This window comes from Hyla sarda, chromosome 4 (genome assembly GCF_029499605.1).
Source record: "Hyla sarda isolate aHylSar1 chromosome 4, aHylSar1.hap1, whole genome shotgun sequence".
Classification (NCBI taxonomy): Eukaryota; Metazoa; Chordata; class Amphibia; order Anura; family Hylidae; genus Hyla; species Hyla sarda.
In genome coordinates, this window is record NC_079192.1 from 239885531 (window position 1) to 239905422 (window position 19892).

General features: G+C 40.0%; 1 protein-coding gene across 6 annotated transcripts in view; it reads right to left on the reverse strand.

Moving 5' to 3' along the window:
* The window catches only part of PTPRZ1 (protein tyrosine phosphatase receptor type Z1), a 263148-nt gene that overhangs the window by 97866 nt on the left and 145390 nt on the right, over positions 1 to 19892 (reverse strand). For all 6 annotated transcript variants that reach the window (XM_056573798.1, XM_056573803.1, XM_056573802.1 and 3 more), the window contains exons 9-11: positions 15947 to 16131; positions 13187 to 13313; positions 1216 to 1262 (exon numbers count right to left, since the gene is read on the reverse strand). In XM_056573798.1, coding sequence (XP_056429773.1) covers positions 1216 to 1262; positions 13187 to 13313; positions 15947 to 16131 — 359 coding nt within the window. The remainder of the gene's footprint in view (positions 1 to 1215; positions 1263 to 13186; positions 13314 to 15946; positions 16132 to 19892) is intronic.

Here is a 19892-nt window from a genome sequence, read left to right on the forward strand (position 1 = left end):
CAACATCAACACTTGAAAAATCAATAGCAGTGATTCATCTATAATTATTATTCTACCATTAGGGCCCAATGGTAGATAAATACACTATCAGTGCATAATTTATGTTTTTTATATATATATATATATATATATATATATATGTCTTATTACATTTTTACAAACATTTATTGTCAAATTGAATTATGTGAATTGTTTCAATAAATCTCCATGAAATTGAAGCACGGTCTTTTGTAAATTCCATTATGCACCAGATTTGTAAATTACTTCTATTTAAAAATCTTAATTCTTCCAGTATATATCAGCTGCTGTATACTACAGAGGAAGTTCTTTTCTTTTTGAATTTATTTTCTGTCTGACCAATGCTCTCTGCTGACACCTCTATCCGGTCAGGAACTGTCCAGAGTAGGAGCAAATCCCCATAGTAAACCTCTCCTGCTCTGAACAGAACTGTGGGGGTCAGATAAGATCATCAGGACCTCTGGCTTTGCTATAGATGCCATGATGGCATTGATCATGGCATCTATAAGGTTAATGGCTGACATCAGCGTGATTGTCATTATTGATGAGACCCTGACCAGAGCTCACCTGCTATGTGCACTCACTTCCTAGCCGATGCTGTAAATGTATGGCACTGTGTACGAAGTTACTCGCTGCAGCACTGTATATATACGGCACATGTCCTAAAGGAGTTATAGCCTCAGAGGAAAAAAACTGCAAAAATAAAAATTGGTTGTGTTCTCAAGGCCAAAATGGGCAGTGTCCTTAAGTGTTTAAGGACAACTGATAACTGCCTCATATATGTTTATTGTGGTTTTCTCTTCCTCCTGCATGATAATTGATAGGATGTGACTTCAAATATATAAAATCCCAAAAATATATCAGCAATTATATGGTCTATTGCTTCTTTTTCTTCCTTTAAAGGGGTATTGGTGGGGGTCCGACCGCTGGGACCTCAACTGATCCTGTGAAAGGGAACATAATTGTGTCCAGAACAAATGGAGCGCATTGCGCATGCAAGGCCACAACTTCGTTCATTCTCTATAAGGCAGCTGAACATTTCTGAGTTCAGCTATATGATTGGAAAGGGGATAAAAAGCTGAGATGGGAATACCCCTTTAAGTTATTTCCAACAGAATAGAATAATGGTGGTGCACTGCACCATTTCTAAACAATGTATGTGTATGTATAGAATATTAAAAGAGAAGGGAGTGTTACCTCTATGTCCTCCTCAGTCTCTGTCACATCAATCAAGAGGTCATTTCCTGAAAAAAATAAAACACCATAATGTGAGCTTTTAGAACATCATTCAATCATACAATATGAAATCCTGTTGTCAGGATGGATTAATGTGCGCACTTACAAGTCCCAAAAAACAACATACTCTTGAAAATGGACTAGACTACATTTGGTCCACTGAACTCGATGGATCTGGTGAGGGTGCGCCAGTATACGCTGACATATTGTTCTGCCAGTATGCTGACCTATACCCTGAATTGCTGTACTTAAATAGTCTGAATATAGGCTAACAATAGATCTAGCAAACTGATAAGTGAATAGGCCATCAATATTAAATCACTAGGGGTCAAATTTCTGGCACCCCACCAATGAGCTGCTTGAAGAGGCCTCGGTGCTTATGTGAGTGCTGCATAATCTTCAGTGTTTACATTGTTTGCAATCAGGTACCTGCAAACACGGTGCTTATTGTGACGTACTGCAGCAATGCCCTATTTAAAGAAAGAGGACAATTCTGCAATATCTGATCAGCTTTTACAGTGAACAATTGAATGCAAAGTTTTTAGGTCCTAAAATCCTAATAGGACCTCGAAAGTTTACTTTTCAAAATGTGAAACATTATTCAGAGCATGTGCAGAAAAAGATTAAAAGTTTATTTACTCCTCCTTCAAAAATATATACAACATTTCAACATATTTATTTGATGACGACCTGTTAATGGGTCGATTCATTGTATACATTTAAGAGGAATGAAGCAACTTTTTGTTTTTTGCATTGTTACATTCTGAAGAATGCTGCAATACCTTGTCCAATGTTACAATTACAAACAGACAGTTTAAACATTTAAGGGTCTGCGTCGCTGAGGTTTCTTTAAACTGCTGATTTCCAGGGTGCCAGGATTTGTGCCAATGCCAATCTATTATTAATAGTTGGCCTATCTCAAGTATAGACTGAAACCCCCCTTTAACAATTTCTATGCTTGAGTATTAGAACAGATATGTTCTTGGCCTTTCTGTAAATTTTGAAATTCTAAAATAAACTTTACAATATCTGAAGATTGCATTATTTTAGAGGCCCTTTGGTACGAGAAGGGAATGATATCTAGAAACATACTTTTTATCCCTGGTATAATATATGTTCATTGACATATCAGACACTTTTCCAGTATGTACTAAAAGGGTCCAGGCACATGGTAGATTAATTGTGGGTACTGTAAGTTCTAGGTTCTACTCAATGTCTTAGAGTGTCTTCTCTGGACAACCCAAAATATATCCATGGTGCAGAAAACAGTCTGTCTTTGGGGGGTGGGGGGGGGGGGGTGGGTGGACTTGCTTGAGAGATTCTTAGCTGACAGAGACTCCCTCTGTCAGCTAAGAATCTCTCAAGCAAGTCCACCCCCCCCCCCCCAAAGACAGACTGTTTTCTGCACCATGGGTATATTTTGGGTTGTCCAGAGAAGACACTCTAAGACATTGAGTAGAACCTAGAACTTACAGTACCCACAATTAATCTACCATGTGCCTGGACCCTTTTAGTACATACTGGAAAAGTATAGTATAGGCTAAGCTAGGCTATTCTTCCCAAGGAAATAAGTGTAAAAATGAGTTCTCTTCCTGAGGGAAGATGCAGTCTAGGCATACAGGTGTTGCTATAACCACTGGAGGAATTCTAATTTGCCTAAGATAGGCTCTAAACTTGACCCCACAAGACTGGTAAAAACCTTACTGTGTGCACAGTGGTCCCTAAGGTTTAACTTTTTGGTATCAAATTGCTTAAAGGAATTCTAGCATTAGAAAATGTTATTCTAAAGAAGTGGAGGTGCTTTCAAAACAACAAACAAACCATATACACTGGTCACAATCCTCTAGTACTATTGTGATGGCTACTGGTCCCCACTGCTTCCTTTTCTCTGTGGGTGCCCAAACAACCAGTTACTGACTGCAGCAGTGATTCCCCTTGGTTAGTTACTGGCTAAATGGCCATCCTCTGCAGGAACTATGCATAGGAAGGAAGGGATTGGGAGCTGTCAGACTGGCAACTGCAGAGCTAGTGAGTATTGTTTTTGTTTGTTTGTTAATTTAAAAAGCATCCCCACTTCCTTAGAATAACATTTTCTAACACCGGAACACTTTTGAAACTCTTACACTACCAACTATAAGTACTTCCTGTTAATAGCTTATATTACATTTGCCAAACTATCCATGAAAATTGGTAACAAAATAAATAAACCACTTTGCATTTCTTTACATGATTAAGCACTTTTTATTATAGTGCATGTAAAAGTAGCAAGAAATGTTTTTCCAGTTTAGTATAATAGTTTCTTGCTTGTTAATTATTTTATTTTTAATTATTAAAAGAAAGTCATTTAGGAAAATGCCAGAGATTTTTGTTTGTGCTTGCATTTATACATCGCCCACATGACTTTTACTGACTTCTACTGGTGGTTTGATTCCTTGCTCACTTTTATGTGAAGAAAAGCATACCTCCAGTAAATAAAAACTCCTAAGATACTCATCTCATTTTTACTCCCACACAGACAGCAAGGTAACAATAATGGTGGAGATTTATAAAAAATATGTGCAGAGGGAAAGTGAAGCAGTTGCCCATAGCAACCAATTAGGTAACTTCTTTCATTTTTTACAGGCCTCTTTAAAAATGAAAGTGATCTGATTGGTTGATATGGGCAACTGCACTGCTCTTCCTCTGCACAAGTTTTGATAAATCTCACCCAATATTAATATGACAGGGTAAATAACTGAAACTGAAAAATCTGAAATGAATTTTAAAACAATTAAAGGAAATCTGTCACCAGTGTCACCTGCACTAACCTGTTGGTACGGACAGCTAGTGCAGGTGACACTAATGACAACGGTACTTACTTTGTCCCGATCCGTGCAGTCGTTCTTAGGTAATGTTCTCCGGTTTCTTCAGCTCCAGGCCCGGCTTGGAGCATGGGCGGATCTTAGCGACGTCACCGATGCTGCTCTCTGATGAGTCCCGCTGCTAGAGAACATCAGTGGTGTTGTCACTAAGCTCCGCCCGTGCTCCAAGTCAGGCCCGGAGCTGAAGATACTGGAGATGATTACCAGAGAACGACTGCACGGAACAGGACAAGGTAAGTACTGTTATCAGTGTCACCTGCACTACCTATTGGCACCAACAGGTTAGTGCAGGTGACACTGGTGACAGATTTCCTTTAAAGCATTACTGTCACGTCAAAAAAAAAAAGTCTTTCACATGTCACACAGACATGTCTATGGTTTTAAGCGGTTAGGGTCTGGGTTTTCAAGGCTGCACCAATTGCTAGATAGAGCTGGGAAAATCACTCAGCTGAGTGCTTAAAGGGGTACTCCAGTGGAAAACATTTTTAAATCAAGTGGTGCCAGAAAGTTAAAGGGGTTCTCCGGTGCTTAGAAATCTCATCCCCTATCCAAAGGATAGGGGATAAGATGCCTGAATGCGGGAGTCCCGCCGCTGGGGACCCCCGTGATCTTGCACGCGGCACCCCGTTTGTAATCAGTCCCCGTGTGACGTCACGCTCCCCCCCTCAATGCAAGCCTACGGGAGGGGGCGTGATAGCTGTCACGCCTCCCTCCCGTAGGCTTGCATTGAGGGGCGGAGCATGACGTCACTTGGGGGCGGAGGTGTGACGTCACACGCCTCCGGCCCTGTGGTCGTCGGTAATCAGACCCGGAGCGAACACACTCCTAACACACCGTGATTTTGCACGCGGCACCCCGTTTGTAATCAGTCCCCGGAGTGTGTTCGCTCCGGGTCTGATTACCGACGATCACAGGGCCGGAGGCATGTGAGGTCACGCCTCCGCCCCCGTGTGACGTCATGCTCCACCCCTAAATGCAAGCCTACGGGAGGGGGGCGTGACAGCTATCACGCCCCCTCCCGTAGGCTTGCATTGAGGGGTGGAGCGTGACGTCACACGGGGGCGGAGGCGTGACGTCACACGCCGCCGGCCCTATGGTGGCCGGTAATCAGACCCGGAGCGAACACGTTTCGGGGACTGTTTACAAACGGGGTGCCACGTGCAAGATCACGGTGGTCCCCAGCGGCGGGACTCCCGCGATCAGGCATCTTATCCCCTATCCTTTGGATAGGGGATAAGATGTCTAAGCACCGGAGAACCCCTTTAAACAGATTTGTAAATCACTTCTATTAAAAAATCTTATTCCTTCATGTACTTATCAGCTGCTGTTTGCTCCACATGAATTTTCTTTTTGAATTTATTTTCTGTCTGACCACATTGCTCTCTGCTGACACCTCTGTGCATGTCAGGAACTGTTCAGAGTACAAGCAAATCCCCAAAGCAAATCTATCCTGCTCTGGACAGTTCCTGACATGGACAAAGGTGTCAGCAGAGAGCACTGTGGTCAGACAGAAAAGAAATTCAAAAAGAAAATAACTTCCTCTGTAGTATACAGCAGCTGATAAGTACTGGAAGGATTAAGATTTTTAAATAGAAGTAATTTACAAATCGGTTTAACTTTCTGGCACCAGCTGATTTAAAAAAAAAAAATGTTTTCCACCGGAGTACCCCTTTAACTACCGGGCTCTCTGGTCTACCTGTCTTGCTACAGGAGCCTGTTCCGTAGACTTACTATAGAATCTGTCTCTTGCTTCAAGATGGAATAAGCAGAGACCCAAGTAATAAAGTACTCCCTTAAATGGGTACTCTAGTTTAGGAAAATGTATTCTCTATCCTTTGGAATGTCTGATTATGGGAGGTTTGATCAATATGACCCCCGCAATATCCTGCACAGCACTCTGCCTATCCTCGTGCACAGAGTGGGGTCGGCGCTCGCCCTTCATGCATCTCTATGGGAGAGCCAAGCCGTTGTACTAGTGTATCTATGGCTCTAACATAGAGATGCAAGGAGGGGGCAGGTCGACCCCGCTTTATGCGGTGGTCAACAAAGCTCCGTGCATGAGGAGAGCCAGGGCACAGAGCAGGACAGGGGTGTGGATAAAAATAAATAAATAAAAAGAACTGTTCAAAGGACTAAACTGGGAGCACAATCTACTTGTCCTGGTACGCAATTTTTTTTTAACCGAAATAGTACGTTAATAAGGTCACTAGTGTTGGCTAGGGAGTTTTACATTGGATCTACGGGGAATTCCATCTTACCCAATTAGGTAGAGCTCCCCCAGTATGTAGACAGGGCCCCAGATAGATATGACCCTCATTAGATAGGGCTCCTCCATAGGTAGACAGGCCCCCAAATAAAGTATGTCCCCGATTAGGTAAAGCTCCCCCCAGTATGCAGACAGGGCCCCATATTGATATGACCCTCATTGGGCAGACAGGACCCCATATAGATATTACCCCCATTAAGTTGGGCTCCCCAGTAGGTAGACATGCCCCCCAGATAGATATAAACCACATAAGTAAGCAGGTAGGGCTCCCATTTAAATAATTATACTCCCCTAGTAGTAGATAGGTAGATAAGTTAGCCCCAGGTGGTAGGCAGGTCCCCTCATTATGTAGTAAGTAGCCCACCAAAAAAAACAACTTACGACTCCCAGTTTGCATCAGGAACCTCTGCATCCTCGGTCCTGGCAGAGGTCTGAGCAATGAGTGAGATCATTCCATGCACCTAGGCCAGGACGCTGTCGTCTTGCGCAGCTCGCTATAGGCTGCAGCATATAGCGCTTCATAATAATAATAATTTTAATAACAATAACAATGTAGTAAATACACGATTGAAGGGTGATTTAAAGGAAATTAGCAGCAAAAAAAATAAACTCACCCCCTATCAACAGGATAGGGGATAAGTGTCTGATTGCAGGGGGGTCCGAACGCTGGGACCCCCCGCGATCTCCGGCATGGGGCCCAAGTATGCCGTGGCTTTCCTGTACAGGAGGCGTGTCGACCGCAGCATGACGTTGTGGCTGACACGCCCCCTCCATGTATCTCCATGGGAGAGGCAGTGATGCAGCGTTTGTGCCTCCCCACCTCTCCCATAGAGTTGTATGGAAGGGGGCATGTCCGTCGAGCTCAGTGAGCTTAACAATACGCGCATTAGCCGGCGCACAGCGCGGAAAAGCCGGGGCCACGTTCAGGAGATCGCGGGAGGTCCCAGTGGTTGGCCCCCCGCGATCAGACACTTATCCCCTATCCTGTGAATAGGGGATAAAGTTTTTTGCTGCAGATGTCCTTTAAAGGCTTAAAGTCACTTTAAGTCATATGACAGGTAATAAAAGTAGATTACGTGGGGAGGTAGTTTGTCATGACGCTCACTATTGCTGAGAATGATGGGCCCTAAATACCTATTTTTCTATTCATTACTATGAAGAGCGACAGTGTAAGCTTAAACCATCCTAAATGTTAGAATAGTGAATGCCACTGATAAAAGACATAGCATTCACTTTTCTGACCTGTGGCAGCCAGGGCAGAGATAATAAATAAAAATTAAAAAACTTTTGGTACATGATCAATATTAAACTGTGTTGACATCTCTCTCATAGTTTCCAATTATAATATCAGCCACAGTTCTCTACCAGATCTGTCATAAGACAAATCCCAATAGTGTCTGATTAACCACACTGAATTATAATTGGGTCTGTGTTCTGATGGCAAGAACAAAGGAACACTACCACTTATAGCAGTATAAACAGACCCTTACAACAAAAACCCTGAAACATAAAATTCCCGTCTCGGAGGTAGGAACTCCGCATCCTCGGTCCCGACAGAAGTGAGCGCAATGAGTGACGTCATTGCACGCACCTACACCGGGATGCTGACTTCCTTTGTGGCTCTTTATAGGCTGCAGCAGACAGCTGCGGTCTATAGGAGTTTAGTGGTGCACAGAAAGTTTAAAGCGGCGCTCGGGGCATTCGGGATACCTCGGCTCTGCTTGCCCGAAGCAGGGCTAAATGTCTAAAGAATTCACCTGCCAGGTGCCTGCAACTGCATGTCCCAGGCGTCGGGCAATAGGATTTCCACATCCCTGCAGGAGATCGCGGTGGGTTCCCAGCAGTCGGACCCTCACGATCAGACACTTATCCCCTATCCGCAGGATAAATTTTCCTAAACTGGACTACTCCTTTAAGCGATTCTCCCAGATCTATCTGGCAGCTAGTGGAGGTTTCAGCTCAGAGACACTGACCAATCAAAACTTATCACAAGTCTGTGTGACATGTTAAAACTTTTTTTTTTTTGTTAAGTGATAGTAAGGCTTTAACTTTAGTGGGTGTCATATGGCCCTTCAGTGTTCTGGTTGTATCATCAATATTTTTGAGTGGTGCTGCTCTCAATACTAGATATATTGAGTCTTAGTTTTAAAAATCCTAATTAAAATGTTAAGCAATACTAAGTAGGATATTATTGAGGTACAGATATCTGTTTAAATTTTTATCCTTTTGCTCTGTATGATTATTGCTTAATAATTCCAATGCTATATGCTGTAACAAGTATCTACATTAGGCTAGTGTGAAAATATCCTTCTAGATCCCTACACCTGAACTGGTCTCATTCCATGATAGAAAGTAATCATATTAATAGAGTGGGGCAAAAAAGTATTTAGTCAGCCACCAATTGTGCAAGTTCTCCCACTTAAAAAGATGAGAGAAGCCTGTAATGTTCATTTTGGTATACCTCAACTATGAGAGACTTAATGAGAAAGAAAAAAAAAAACATAAAATCACATTGTCTGATTTTATAAGAATTTATTTGCAAATTATTGTGTAAAATAAGTATTTGGTAACCTACAAACAAGCAAGATTTCTGGCTCTCACTGACCTGTAACTTCTTATTAAACAGTCTCCTCTGTCATCCACTCGTTACCTGTATTAATGGCACCTGTTTAAACTTGTTATCAGTATAAAAGACACCTGTCCACAACCTCAAACTGTCACACTCCAAATTCCACTATTGCCAAGACCAAAGAGCTGTCGAAGGACACCAGAAACAGAAAATTGTAGACCTGCACCAGGCTGGGAAGACTGAATCTGCAATAGGCAAGCAGCTTGGTGTGAAGAAATCAACTGTGGGAGAAATTATTAGAAAATGGAAGACATACAAGACCACTGACAATCTCCCTCGATCTGGGGCTCCATGCAAGATGTCACCCTGGGGTGTCAAAATGATCACAAGAATGGTGAGCAAAAATCCCAGAACCACACGGGGGGGTGACCTAGTGAATGACCTGCAGAGAGCTGGGACCAAAGTAACAAAGGCTAGGCTACCATCAGTAACACACTACGCCGCCAGGGACTCAAATCATGCAGTGCCAGACGTCTCCCCCTGCTTAAGCCAGTACATGTCCGGGCCTGTCTGAAGTTTGCTAGAGAGCATTTGGATGATCTAGAAGTGGATTGGGATAATGTGATTATGGTCAGATGAAAGCAATGTAGAACTTTTTGGTATAAACTCAACTCGTCGTGTTTGGAGGAGAAAGAATGCCGAGTTGCATCCAAAGCACACCATACCTACTGTGAAGCATGGGGGTGGAAACATCATGCTTTGGGGCTGTTTTTCAGCAAAAAGACCAGGACAACTGATCCATGTAAAGGAAAGAATGAATGGGGCCATGCATGGTGAGATTTTAAATTAAAACCTCCTTCCATCACCAAGGGCATTGAAGATGAAATGTGGCTGGGTCTTTCAGCATGACAATGATCCCAAACACACCACCTTGGCAACGAAGGCAAAGAAGCATTTCAAGGTCCTGGAGTGGCCTAGCCAGTCCCCAGATCTCAATCCCATAGAAAACCTTTGTAGGGAGTTGAAAGTCTGTGTTGCCCTGCGACAGCCCCAAAACATCACTGCTCTAGAGGAGATATGCATGGAGTAATCGGCCAAAATACCAGCAACAGTGTGTGAAAACCATGTGAAGACTTACAGAAAACGTTTGACCTCTGTCATTGCCAACAAAGGGTATATAACAAAGTATTAAGATGAACTTTTGTTATTCACCAAATACTTATTTTCCACCATAATTTGCAAATAAATTATTTAAAAATCTGTGTAATTTTATAGATTTTTTTGTTCATTATGTCTCTCATAATTTAGGTATAACTATGATGAAAATTACAGGCCTCTCTCATCTTTTTAAGTGGGAGAACTTGCACAATTGGGGGCTGACTAAATACTTTTTTGCCCAACTGTATTTCTAAACTATTTGCTGCATGGCTTTTCTAACATACTGTTGTAGAGCTTAAATTAACATATTATTACAGTGACCCTATGGTTCTCCAACTGATGATCAGCGCTGGTCAATCTGAAAGGAGGGGGGGGGGGAATGAGTAGTGTCTGGGAAGTAGGAGACCTTTTACTTAACAATGAGGGAATATTTAATCAGGGGAACCATGGCATAAAGAAAAATCTGGTATTTTATATTCAGAATGTAATCGAAACATTTTACAGACAAGCAGAGGACCACTTAAACTCTATTGTATAATATTTGGATTGTGCCTGTAATTAGAAAAAGAAAACAAAATTGTCTTACCTTTGACAAAAAATGGTGAGGAGTTTGTCTGTTTTCCACATATTCAGACTGAGTACAAATATACATTTGATTTTGAAGAAGGAAACCACGTGCATTATTAGCGGCCAACATGTACAGACCTTGAGGTGTATCTTAGTTGAATTACTTGTACTCATTGTGGAGTCTACACAAGCAAAATGTATGGCAGGTGCTGCTATGTTGCATGTTAACTTTACTTTAATGCTTACAATACATTTTTTATTAACATATGAATAATGAGCTCAGTTGTATTTAGTAGCACAAAGAACATTAAATGCACAATCATAGTGGTATAAAAAGAACCACATTACATGTCTATGACAAAAATCAAAACAATGACAAAGTAAAATTACTAGCTACATACATATGAATAAACAGATGAAAATGACATGATCTTCTCATATATTATACATAGATTGAGTTATAGATGTTATATGACATTTACAAGGATGTTTGTGGAAGTGATACGCAGGTGTTCATGCAATCGGGTGAAGCCATGTGATTTATTAATTCATTATGGAAGAATCCTATGCAATAAATTTAAAAAGTGGCCAATATTTGTTCCGCACAACATATTTTCTACTACTTAGCTCATTTTAAATGGAGCAATGTGTAGAATGAAAATATTATCCAATAATAAATATTATCAACATTGATATATCATGTAAATTCAATAAAAGTAATATTAACAGTGTATACAAATATTGCATAGGACCCCAACACCACCAGATTTAGTGATTTAGAAGGAAGAAAAGTGACAAGGAATATGCATTCAGTTAATTGTAATACAATGAGTGATGAAGATATGCAACCAATTATGAAAGGTCAAAGTTTCAGAATGGCACATAAAGCTTTGTGACCTTAAAAATTATTCATGATAACTAGTGATGATACATTTATAAATATTGATGAAATTATGATTTTATATTATTAGAAGCAGAGATTAGAAACAAAACAATGTATTTTCAGTTTATGTAAAACATAATGTAAATTACATTATGTGGAGTCCACAACTGAAAAGTAGTCTCAATTTTAAGTTTTCACTACTTAATGTATTATGAAGAAAACAAGACTTAATATTTTAGAGAAATAGCACCACTCTGCTACATCTGAAGTTTTAACCTGGCTTCTGAATAATTCTATTTGCTAAAGATTCGAACGAGCACAAATACTTTAGGAAAGTGTCTTAGAGAGACCACTATAAAACATACCAAAGTTTATATGTAGCAAATAACAACCATAGGTCGCACCCAGTACTGACTGGGTGAAATATCTTACAGGTTTAAATGACACTGGTCTATTCAACATTAAAATATTTATTAGGTATGCACCAATATGGCATATGCAACGTATCTGAAAAAGTTTCCTACAGCAAAAAATAACAAATATACAAACCAATTAACCAATAGTGCACCACTAGGCAAAACAATATAAGATCCATCAATGTAATCCATAAAAACTTAAATATTTTGGAAATATAGTTAATTGGATTATACTAAAACTCACTGGGGTACTTTTAGGCAGACTAGTATGTCGCTGAGACCTACAGTAGTGACCTGTGTGCTCTGCACAATTATGACACCAGGTTGTGTCTAGTACTGTTCACATACTCCCTTTCCCCTTAAAGTATGCCTGTCACTTTAAAAAAAACTTTTCACATATCCGAGAGACAAGACAAAAGTTTTGACCAGTTGGAGTCTCAGTGTTCAGACCCTAACCGATCACTAGAATGGGTGGGGAGAGAAGCGTGCGCGAACTTAGACAATCCCATAGACTTACAATGTAAGTTTGTCTCATTAGCACACTTTCTTTCTGGCTCATTCTAGCAACTGGTCGGATTTTGAACACTCAGACTATCAAAACTTTTCACATGTCTCTATAATATGTCAAAAGTTTTTTTTATGTCACAGTGCCTATTTAAATTGTTGTCTGAAGTTTTACGGAGGCTTCACTTCAAAATTATGTTCATGACAGCAGAAAACTGGCGCAATCGCATTAACAAACCATGTTTTTTTGGAATAGATATATAGAGAAAAATATAAAGCTTTCTTCACAACAAATAGTTTTCAGTTTGGATGTTTTTGTACTTTGGTGTAAATGCGTACCAAATACATGACAACAATCATATTATGGGAAGGCTTGCTAAATGAAGGTATAAATTCTGTTTTACCTACAAATTTACTGCTCCCAATTGTTTTATTGTTGTTCAGCTTAATGTTAATATACAAAAAAATGTAATGGTGCAGTCTCCAGAATATAGTAATACATGACTACACTATGTGATGAATACAAATATTAAAGCAGTAGAGTAACTTTAAAGAATATCAGAGTCTTGTTTCATCATTACTGTGTCACTTTGAATATTAATGTATAATAGACATCTAAAGTCATAAACAATCAATACTAAACTGCCAAGTAAAACATTTACATCTTACATCAACACTTTCATTGATATAGTATTTAAAATCTCATACCTGGGTTATCCATAGTCAGATCAAGGACCACTTGATCACTGCGTTTCCCATACAGACCATTGCTGCACAATGCCACAACTTGAAGTACATAACTTGTGTTGGGCATTAAATTATACAAAATTGCACCCTAAAAGACAAATAAAGTAAATGTCTTATTTAAGATGTATTGGAAACAACTGATGTTACTACTGAAATGTCTTGCTATAGTAAATGCAATGAAGAAGTGCTAAAGAGCATTTCCCTTAAAAAACACAAAAATAAAACCAACCATAAGCCTTAGAGATGTCCTTATGTAGTATAATACTAAAAATTCCTTTCAGTCGGTTCTCAATTGCATAAGCTTTTGGAAAAATACAGTGAGAATGGCTACCAAAAAAATCTACCTAGCTATAACTCTATAACTAGGCAGATTTGCCCATAAGGTTGACATGTTATCTCTCCTTAAGGCTGGAATTCCACTGAGGATTTTCTAGCAAAAACGCAGCACAAGGTTTTTTTCAGCAAAAAAACGCCACGTCCAGATGTTAGCTGCAAGTCAATAGTAAACTGCAAAATGCCAGATCCACTTGGCGTTTTTCAGTTTGGTGTTTTTTTTTTTTTTCAACCATGTTGGTTTTAACTTTGGCGTTTTTGCAGGTGGTTTTTATTCTTTTTTGGACTTTAGCGATCCAAAAAAGTGATGGAGATACCTTTTTTATTAAAATTTCGTATGGTACCATTAAAAAAAAAATTATAATAAAAAAGATACAGTAGTGATGAAAAAAATTGTATTTAACTAAATTTATCTTTTTTATAACAACATTTTTATTAACTTTTAAATGGGTATCAATTTATGTGTGCGGGCACTAAAAATGTAGCCGACAATAATAAAAATGTAGTGTGTGTGTGTGTGTGTGTACCTGTACTAATTGACAGTACCTGCAGTTAAGGACATATTACAGCGGGTGTCACTCCTGACACCTGATGCGATCAACCTATCTATTGCAAAGATGCGGAGCAGCACAATACTCCGGCCGGTGTCAGGTGGAAATTTGCGCCCCGTGCAGACTTACGTCCGCTCCTCCCGTCAGCTCTCCGAAGATTTCCAAAGCTAGAGCCGGGTGGGAAGGCAGAGTGAGGGCAGAGCAGGGGGAAAGAGGATGTACATGCCCCCCTCATCTCCCCTCTCCCTGCTCTGCCTTCGGAGGATGCAGGTCTGCACGGGAGAATGAACACAGAGCAGGGGAGAGAGGATGTACATGTCTCCCACTGCTCTGCCTGTGTTCACTGAACGGAACAGGAGGATGACAAAGTGCAGGGCCTGGGGATTTATAGACTGCAGGTGCTGGGGAATAAATCTCGGACTGGGGATGATTTCTATGTGTGGGGGGGGGGGGCTTGACTGCTGAATGACACATGCTGGGAGTTGTAGTCCCTGTTATGTGTGTGCATGCTAGGGTTTCCCAACCAGGGCTGAGTTATATTAGTGTGTAAAATGCAGGTTTCCACCTCACACCGGACAGTGATATGAATAGAACATCACTCATTCATATTTCCCTCTGAGAGCGGTGATTGGCTGCAACCATCCGGCCAATCCCCACTCTGGGCGGAAAATATGAACCTGTTCTATTCACATCACTGGCCGGAGTACAGAGCAGAGATGAAAGCGCTGTATAGAGCCGCTCCACATCTCTGCTATATTATGGACAATCGCATGGGGTGTCAGGAGTAACACCTGGGGCGATCTATCTATCTGTACAGGTACTAATACTCCCATCATGGAACAGTCTGTTCCATGCTGGGAGTAGTAGTACTACCTAAAAAAATTAAAAAGTAGAGAAAAAAAAAGGTGAAACACACACTTTATTAAAAATGTCTTAAAATTTCATCATAAAAATACATTTCGTTAAATACATTTTTTGCCATCCCTACTGCATTTAAATTTTTTTTTTGTACCCACCAAATTTGGAAAAAAAATGCCAAAGGGGCCAAAAAAGGCAAAATTCACACAAAGGTAAAAACGCCAGAACGACAAAAAAAAACACAAAACGCAGGGAAAACCAGTGGCAGTTTTTCTGGCATTTTTCTGGCGTTTTTAAGCCTTAAAAAACCCAGTGCAAAAATCTCAGTGGAATCCTAGCCTAAGTCATAGTGTTTCATGACCCACCTTGCTACTCCTGTTTCATGCTGCCGTTGTTTGGGCAGCATAAAAGAGGTGATATGTTTCCTTTTAAATGTCAGAGTATCCCTGTTATTGTCCCACTTTCTGATATAGGCAATGGAAAAACACAGGAAGCATGTTGGGCTGTAGAGTTTCTGAGACAATAGTACAAATCCTAAAGAGTTGTGTGCATGGATGGCACTTATTTAGGGACTATTCATACATTATCTGTGACTTTTCATAACCGACGCCAGTATGGGAGGAAGCAAAAAATTATCAAATACATTAACAATTTAAACAGGAATTAAGGTGATCTTACAATTACATTTTTATTTTAGTTATTTTTTAAAGTTAAAAATCATTCACATTAGCCAACATGAATCAACATTCAGTGGAACTACCTACTTAAGCCATAAGTTAACCAAATCATCACACGATCAGAAAGGCTATTCCTGATCTCACAACTGAGGGTAGGATCTTATATTGCAACAATCTTAATTTTTGTCTTCTGTGTGGACATGTAATACACTTGCGTGATACTAGCCTGATCTTGAGTATATTTCATTCCTTCACTAGATGTTCTATGCACAGAACATAACAGAAAAACAGAGTACAATTACCAAATCCTGGTAGCCATCTGTCAGATATTCATGCCTTGTTTGGTCTTCTCTTTGTAGCTGCTGGTAATAGACAACATATCTCTCAATAACTGCTTCATAAACAACTCGAGGCCTCTTCCAAGTAATTAAAAGGCTTGTGCTGTTCTGGGATTCTGCCTGGACATCATCTGGTTCTGAACTACAAACTAGACAATGCCCAAAAAAGGAAAGTGAAGAGAATGTAACTGATCCTGCCATCAAATAATAATAATAATAATAATAAAGCATGTAACATGTAGATCACTCTGCACATAGAAGATTAACAGCCACCCCTATTTTATTAACTGTAATAGAAGTGTACTACTGTATAGGAAAACAAAACACAGATGAAGGGATTTGGCTTCCTTGATCCCAAAACTAATATGTTCTCAGCCACAAACCACATGCTGCGCAACATCGTTTATAGCGAAAAAAATTGGTAGCCATGGTAAAATCCTGTCTAAATCTGCCAGTAATCTACATTCTGGACACCTGAGGGAGCTACATACTAAGAGATCGGTTTAAAGTCATCCAGGCAGAACCAAGTTCTGTACATTGATTCCTACAAAGTAACTATAGCGGAGTACAACTAGACACTGTGTTACTATAGTGACCATTATTTTTAAAGGCATTTACATCCAGACTAGAGCAGTAAAGATATGCTGACTTGGTCATATCCACTGTTCATATGTTCATATGTTTCTCAATTAAAGGGGTATTCCAGGAAAAAAAAAAACTTATATATATATATATATATATATATATATATATATATATATATATATATATATACCGTATATCTCAACTGGCTCCAGAAAGTTAAACAGATTTGTAAATTACTTCTATTAAAAAATCTTAAAGGGTACCTCTCATCAAAAAAACTTTTGATATAATATAGATTAATGTATGCAGTATAACTTTTACAATTGCATGTTATTAAAAAATATGCTTCTTTCTATTTAATTTTCCACTTTGAAGAAATGACCACTAGGGGTCTCCCTACCAGTCCTGGCAGCAAGCATTTCAGACTCATGCTGGAGTCCTAAACACTACGAGCTGCCAGTCTGCTTTGTTCACAAAGGAGAATACTCAGAGCAGCCAGCCTGCTTTCTTCACAGCCTGTTTGGCTGTGAACAAAGCAGGCTGGCAGCTCTGAGTGTTTAGGATTCCAGCATGAGTCAAAAATGCTTGCTGACAGGACTGATCGGGAAAAATACAATAGAAAGAAGCATATTTTTCATTAACATGCTATTGGAAAGTTATTCAACATTCATTAATCTAAAATATATCAAAAGTTTATTTGATGAGAGGTACCCTTTAATCCTTTCTATAATTATCAGCTGCTGAAGTTGAGTTGTTGTTTTCTGTCTGGCAACAGTGCTCTCTGCTGACATCTCTGCTTGTCTCGGGAACTGCACAGAGTAGAATAGGTTTGCTATGGGGATTTGCTTCTAAACTGGGCGGTTCTCGAGACAGGTGTCATCAGAGAGCACTTAGACAGAAAAGAACAGTTCAACTTCAGAAGCTCATAAGTACTGAAAGGATGAAAATTTTTTAATAGAAGTCATTTACAAATCTGTTTAACTTTCTGGAGCCAGATGATATATAAAAAAAAAGTTTTTTCCTGGATAACCCCTTTAACCCCTTAAGGGGTTTTTCCGTTTTTGCATTTTCGTTTTTTGCTCCTTGCCTTTAAAAAATCATAACTCTTTCAATTTTGCACCAAAAAATCCATATGATTGCTTATTTTTTGCACCACCAATTCTACTTTGTAATGAGGTCAGTCATTTTGCCCAAGAATCTATGGTAAAACGGAAAAAAAAATCATTGTGCGACAAAATTGAAAAAAAAAACGCCGTTTTGTAACTTTTGGAGTACATTTTTTGGTAAAAATGACACCTTATCTTTATTCTGTAGGTCCATACGATTAAAATAATACTCTACTTATATAGGTTTGATTTTGTTGTACTTCTGGAAAAAATCATAACTACATGCAGGAAAATTAATACTTTTAAAATTGGCATCTTCTGACCCCTATAACTTTTTTATTTTTCCATGTATGGGGCGGTATGAGGGCTCATTTTTTGCGCCGTGATCTGAAGTTTTTAACGGTACCATTTTTGCATTGATAGGACTTATTGATAGCTTTATTCATTTTTAAATGATATAAAAAGTGACCAAAAATGCACTACTTTTGAATTTTTTTGCGCGTACGCCATTGACCGAGCGGATTAATAAACGATATATTTTTATAATTTGGACATTTCCGCACGCGGCGATACCATATATGTTTATTTTTATTTACACTGTGTTTTTTTTTATGGGAAAAAGGGGGGTGATTCATACTTTTAATAGGGGAGGGGTTAAATGATATTCATTCACTTTTTTTTTGCACTTTTTTTTTGCAGTGTTATAGCTCCCATAGGGACCTATAACACTGCACACACTGATCTTTATCATTGATCACTGGTTTCTCATAGGAAACCAGTGATCGATGATTCTGCCGCTTGACTGCTCATGCCTGGATCTCGAGGCAGGTAGAGACCCTCCCGCTGTCCTGTAAGCTGTTCGGGATGCCGCGATTTCGCCGCGGCTATCCCGAACAGCCCACTGAGCTAACCGGCAGTTTTTACTTTCACTTTTATCTGCGTGGCTCAGCTCTGAGCGCGCGGCTAAAGGGTTAATAGCGCGTGGCGCTGCGATCGGCGCTGCGCGCTATTAGCGGCGGGTCCCGGCTTCACTATGATGCTAGGCCCGCCGTGATATGATGCGGGGTTACTGTGTAACCCCGCGTTATATCACGGGAGCAGGACCAAAGACGTACCGGTACGCCCTTGGTCCTTAAGGGGTTAATGATGTTATCCAAGCTCAAAAGTTATCTCCTATACAAAAGTTATTCCAAGTTCAAGTTATCTCCTATACTCCTATTCTTTTTGACGAGAATGACGATAGAAACAAGACAGCTATACAGCTACTCAACTTTTTACGTAAATTTTACATTAACCCCTTAAGGACACATGATGTACTGGAACGTCATGTGTCCGCTCCCGATCTATAAGTCATAGCGGGTCGGGCCCGGCCGTTGTTAGACTCGTGGCTAATAGCGCGCGGCATTGATCGCTGTGCCGCACGCTATTAACCCTTTAGATGCGGCGTTCAAAGTTGAACGCCGCGTCTAAAGTGAAACTGAAACCATGCCGGTAAGCTCAGTGGGCTGTTTGGGATAGCCGCAGCAAAATCGCGGCATCCCGAACAGCTTACAGGACAGCAGGAGGGTCCCTATCTGCCTCTTCGCTGTCCGATCGCCGAATGACTGCTCAGTGCCTGAGATCCAGGCATGAGCAGTCAAGCGGCAGAATCATCGATCACTGGTTTCTTATGAGAAACCAGTGATCAATGTGAAAGATCAGTGTGTGCAGTGTTATAGGTCCCTATCATTTAACCCCTTCCCTATTAAAAGTTTGAATCACCCCCCTTTTCCCATAAAAAAACACAGTGTAAATAAAAATAAAAATAAACATATATGGTATCGCTGCGTGCGTAAATGTCCGAATTATAAAAATATATCATTAATTAAACCGCTCGGTCAATGGCGTGCGCGCAAAAAAATTCCAAAGTCCAAAATAGTGCATTTTTGGTCATTTTTTATATCATGAAAAAATGAATCAATAAGTCCTATCAATGCAAAAATGGTACCGTTAAAAACTTCAGATCACGGCGCAAAAAATGAGCCCTCATTCTGCCCCATACACGGAAAAATAAAAAAGTTATAGGGGTCAGAAATGACAATTTTAAACGTATTCATTTTCCTGCATGAAGTTATGATTTTTTCCAGAAGTACGACAAAATCAAACCTATATAAGTAGGGTATCGTTTTAACCGTATGGACCTACAGAATAAAGATCAGGTGTCATTTTTACCGAAAAAT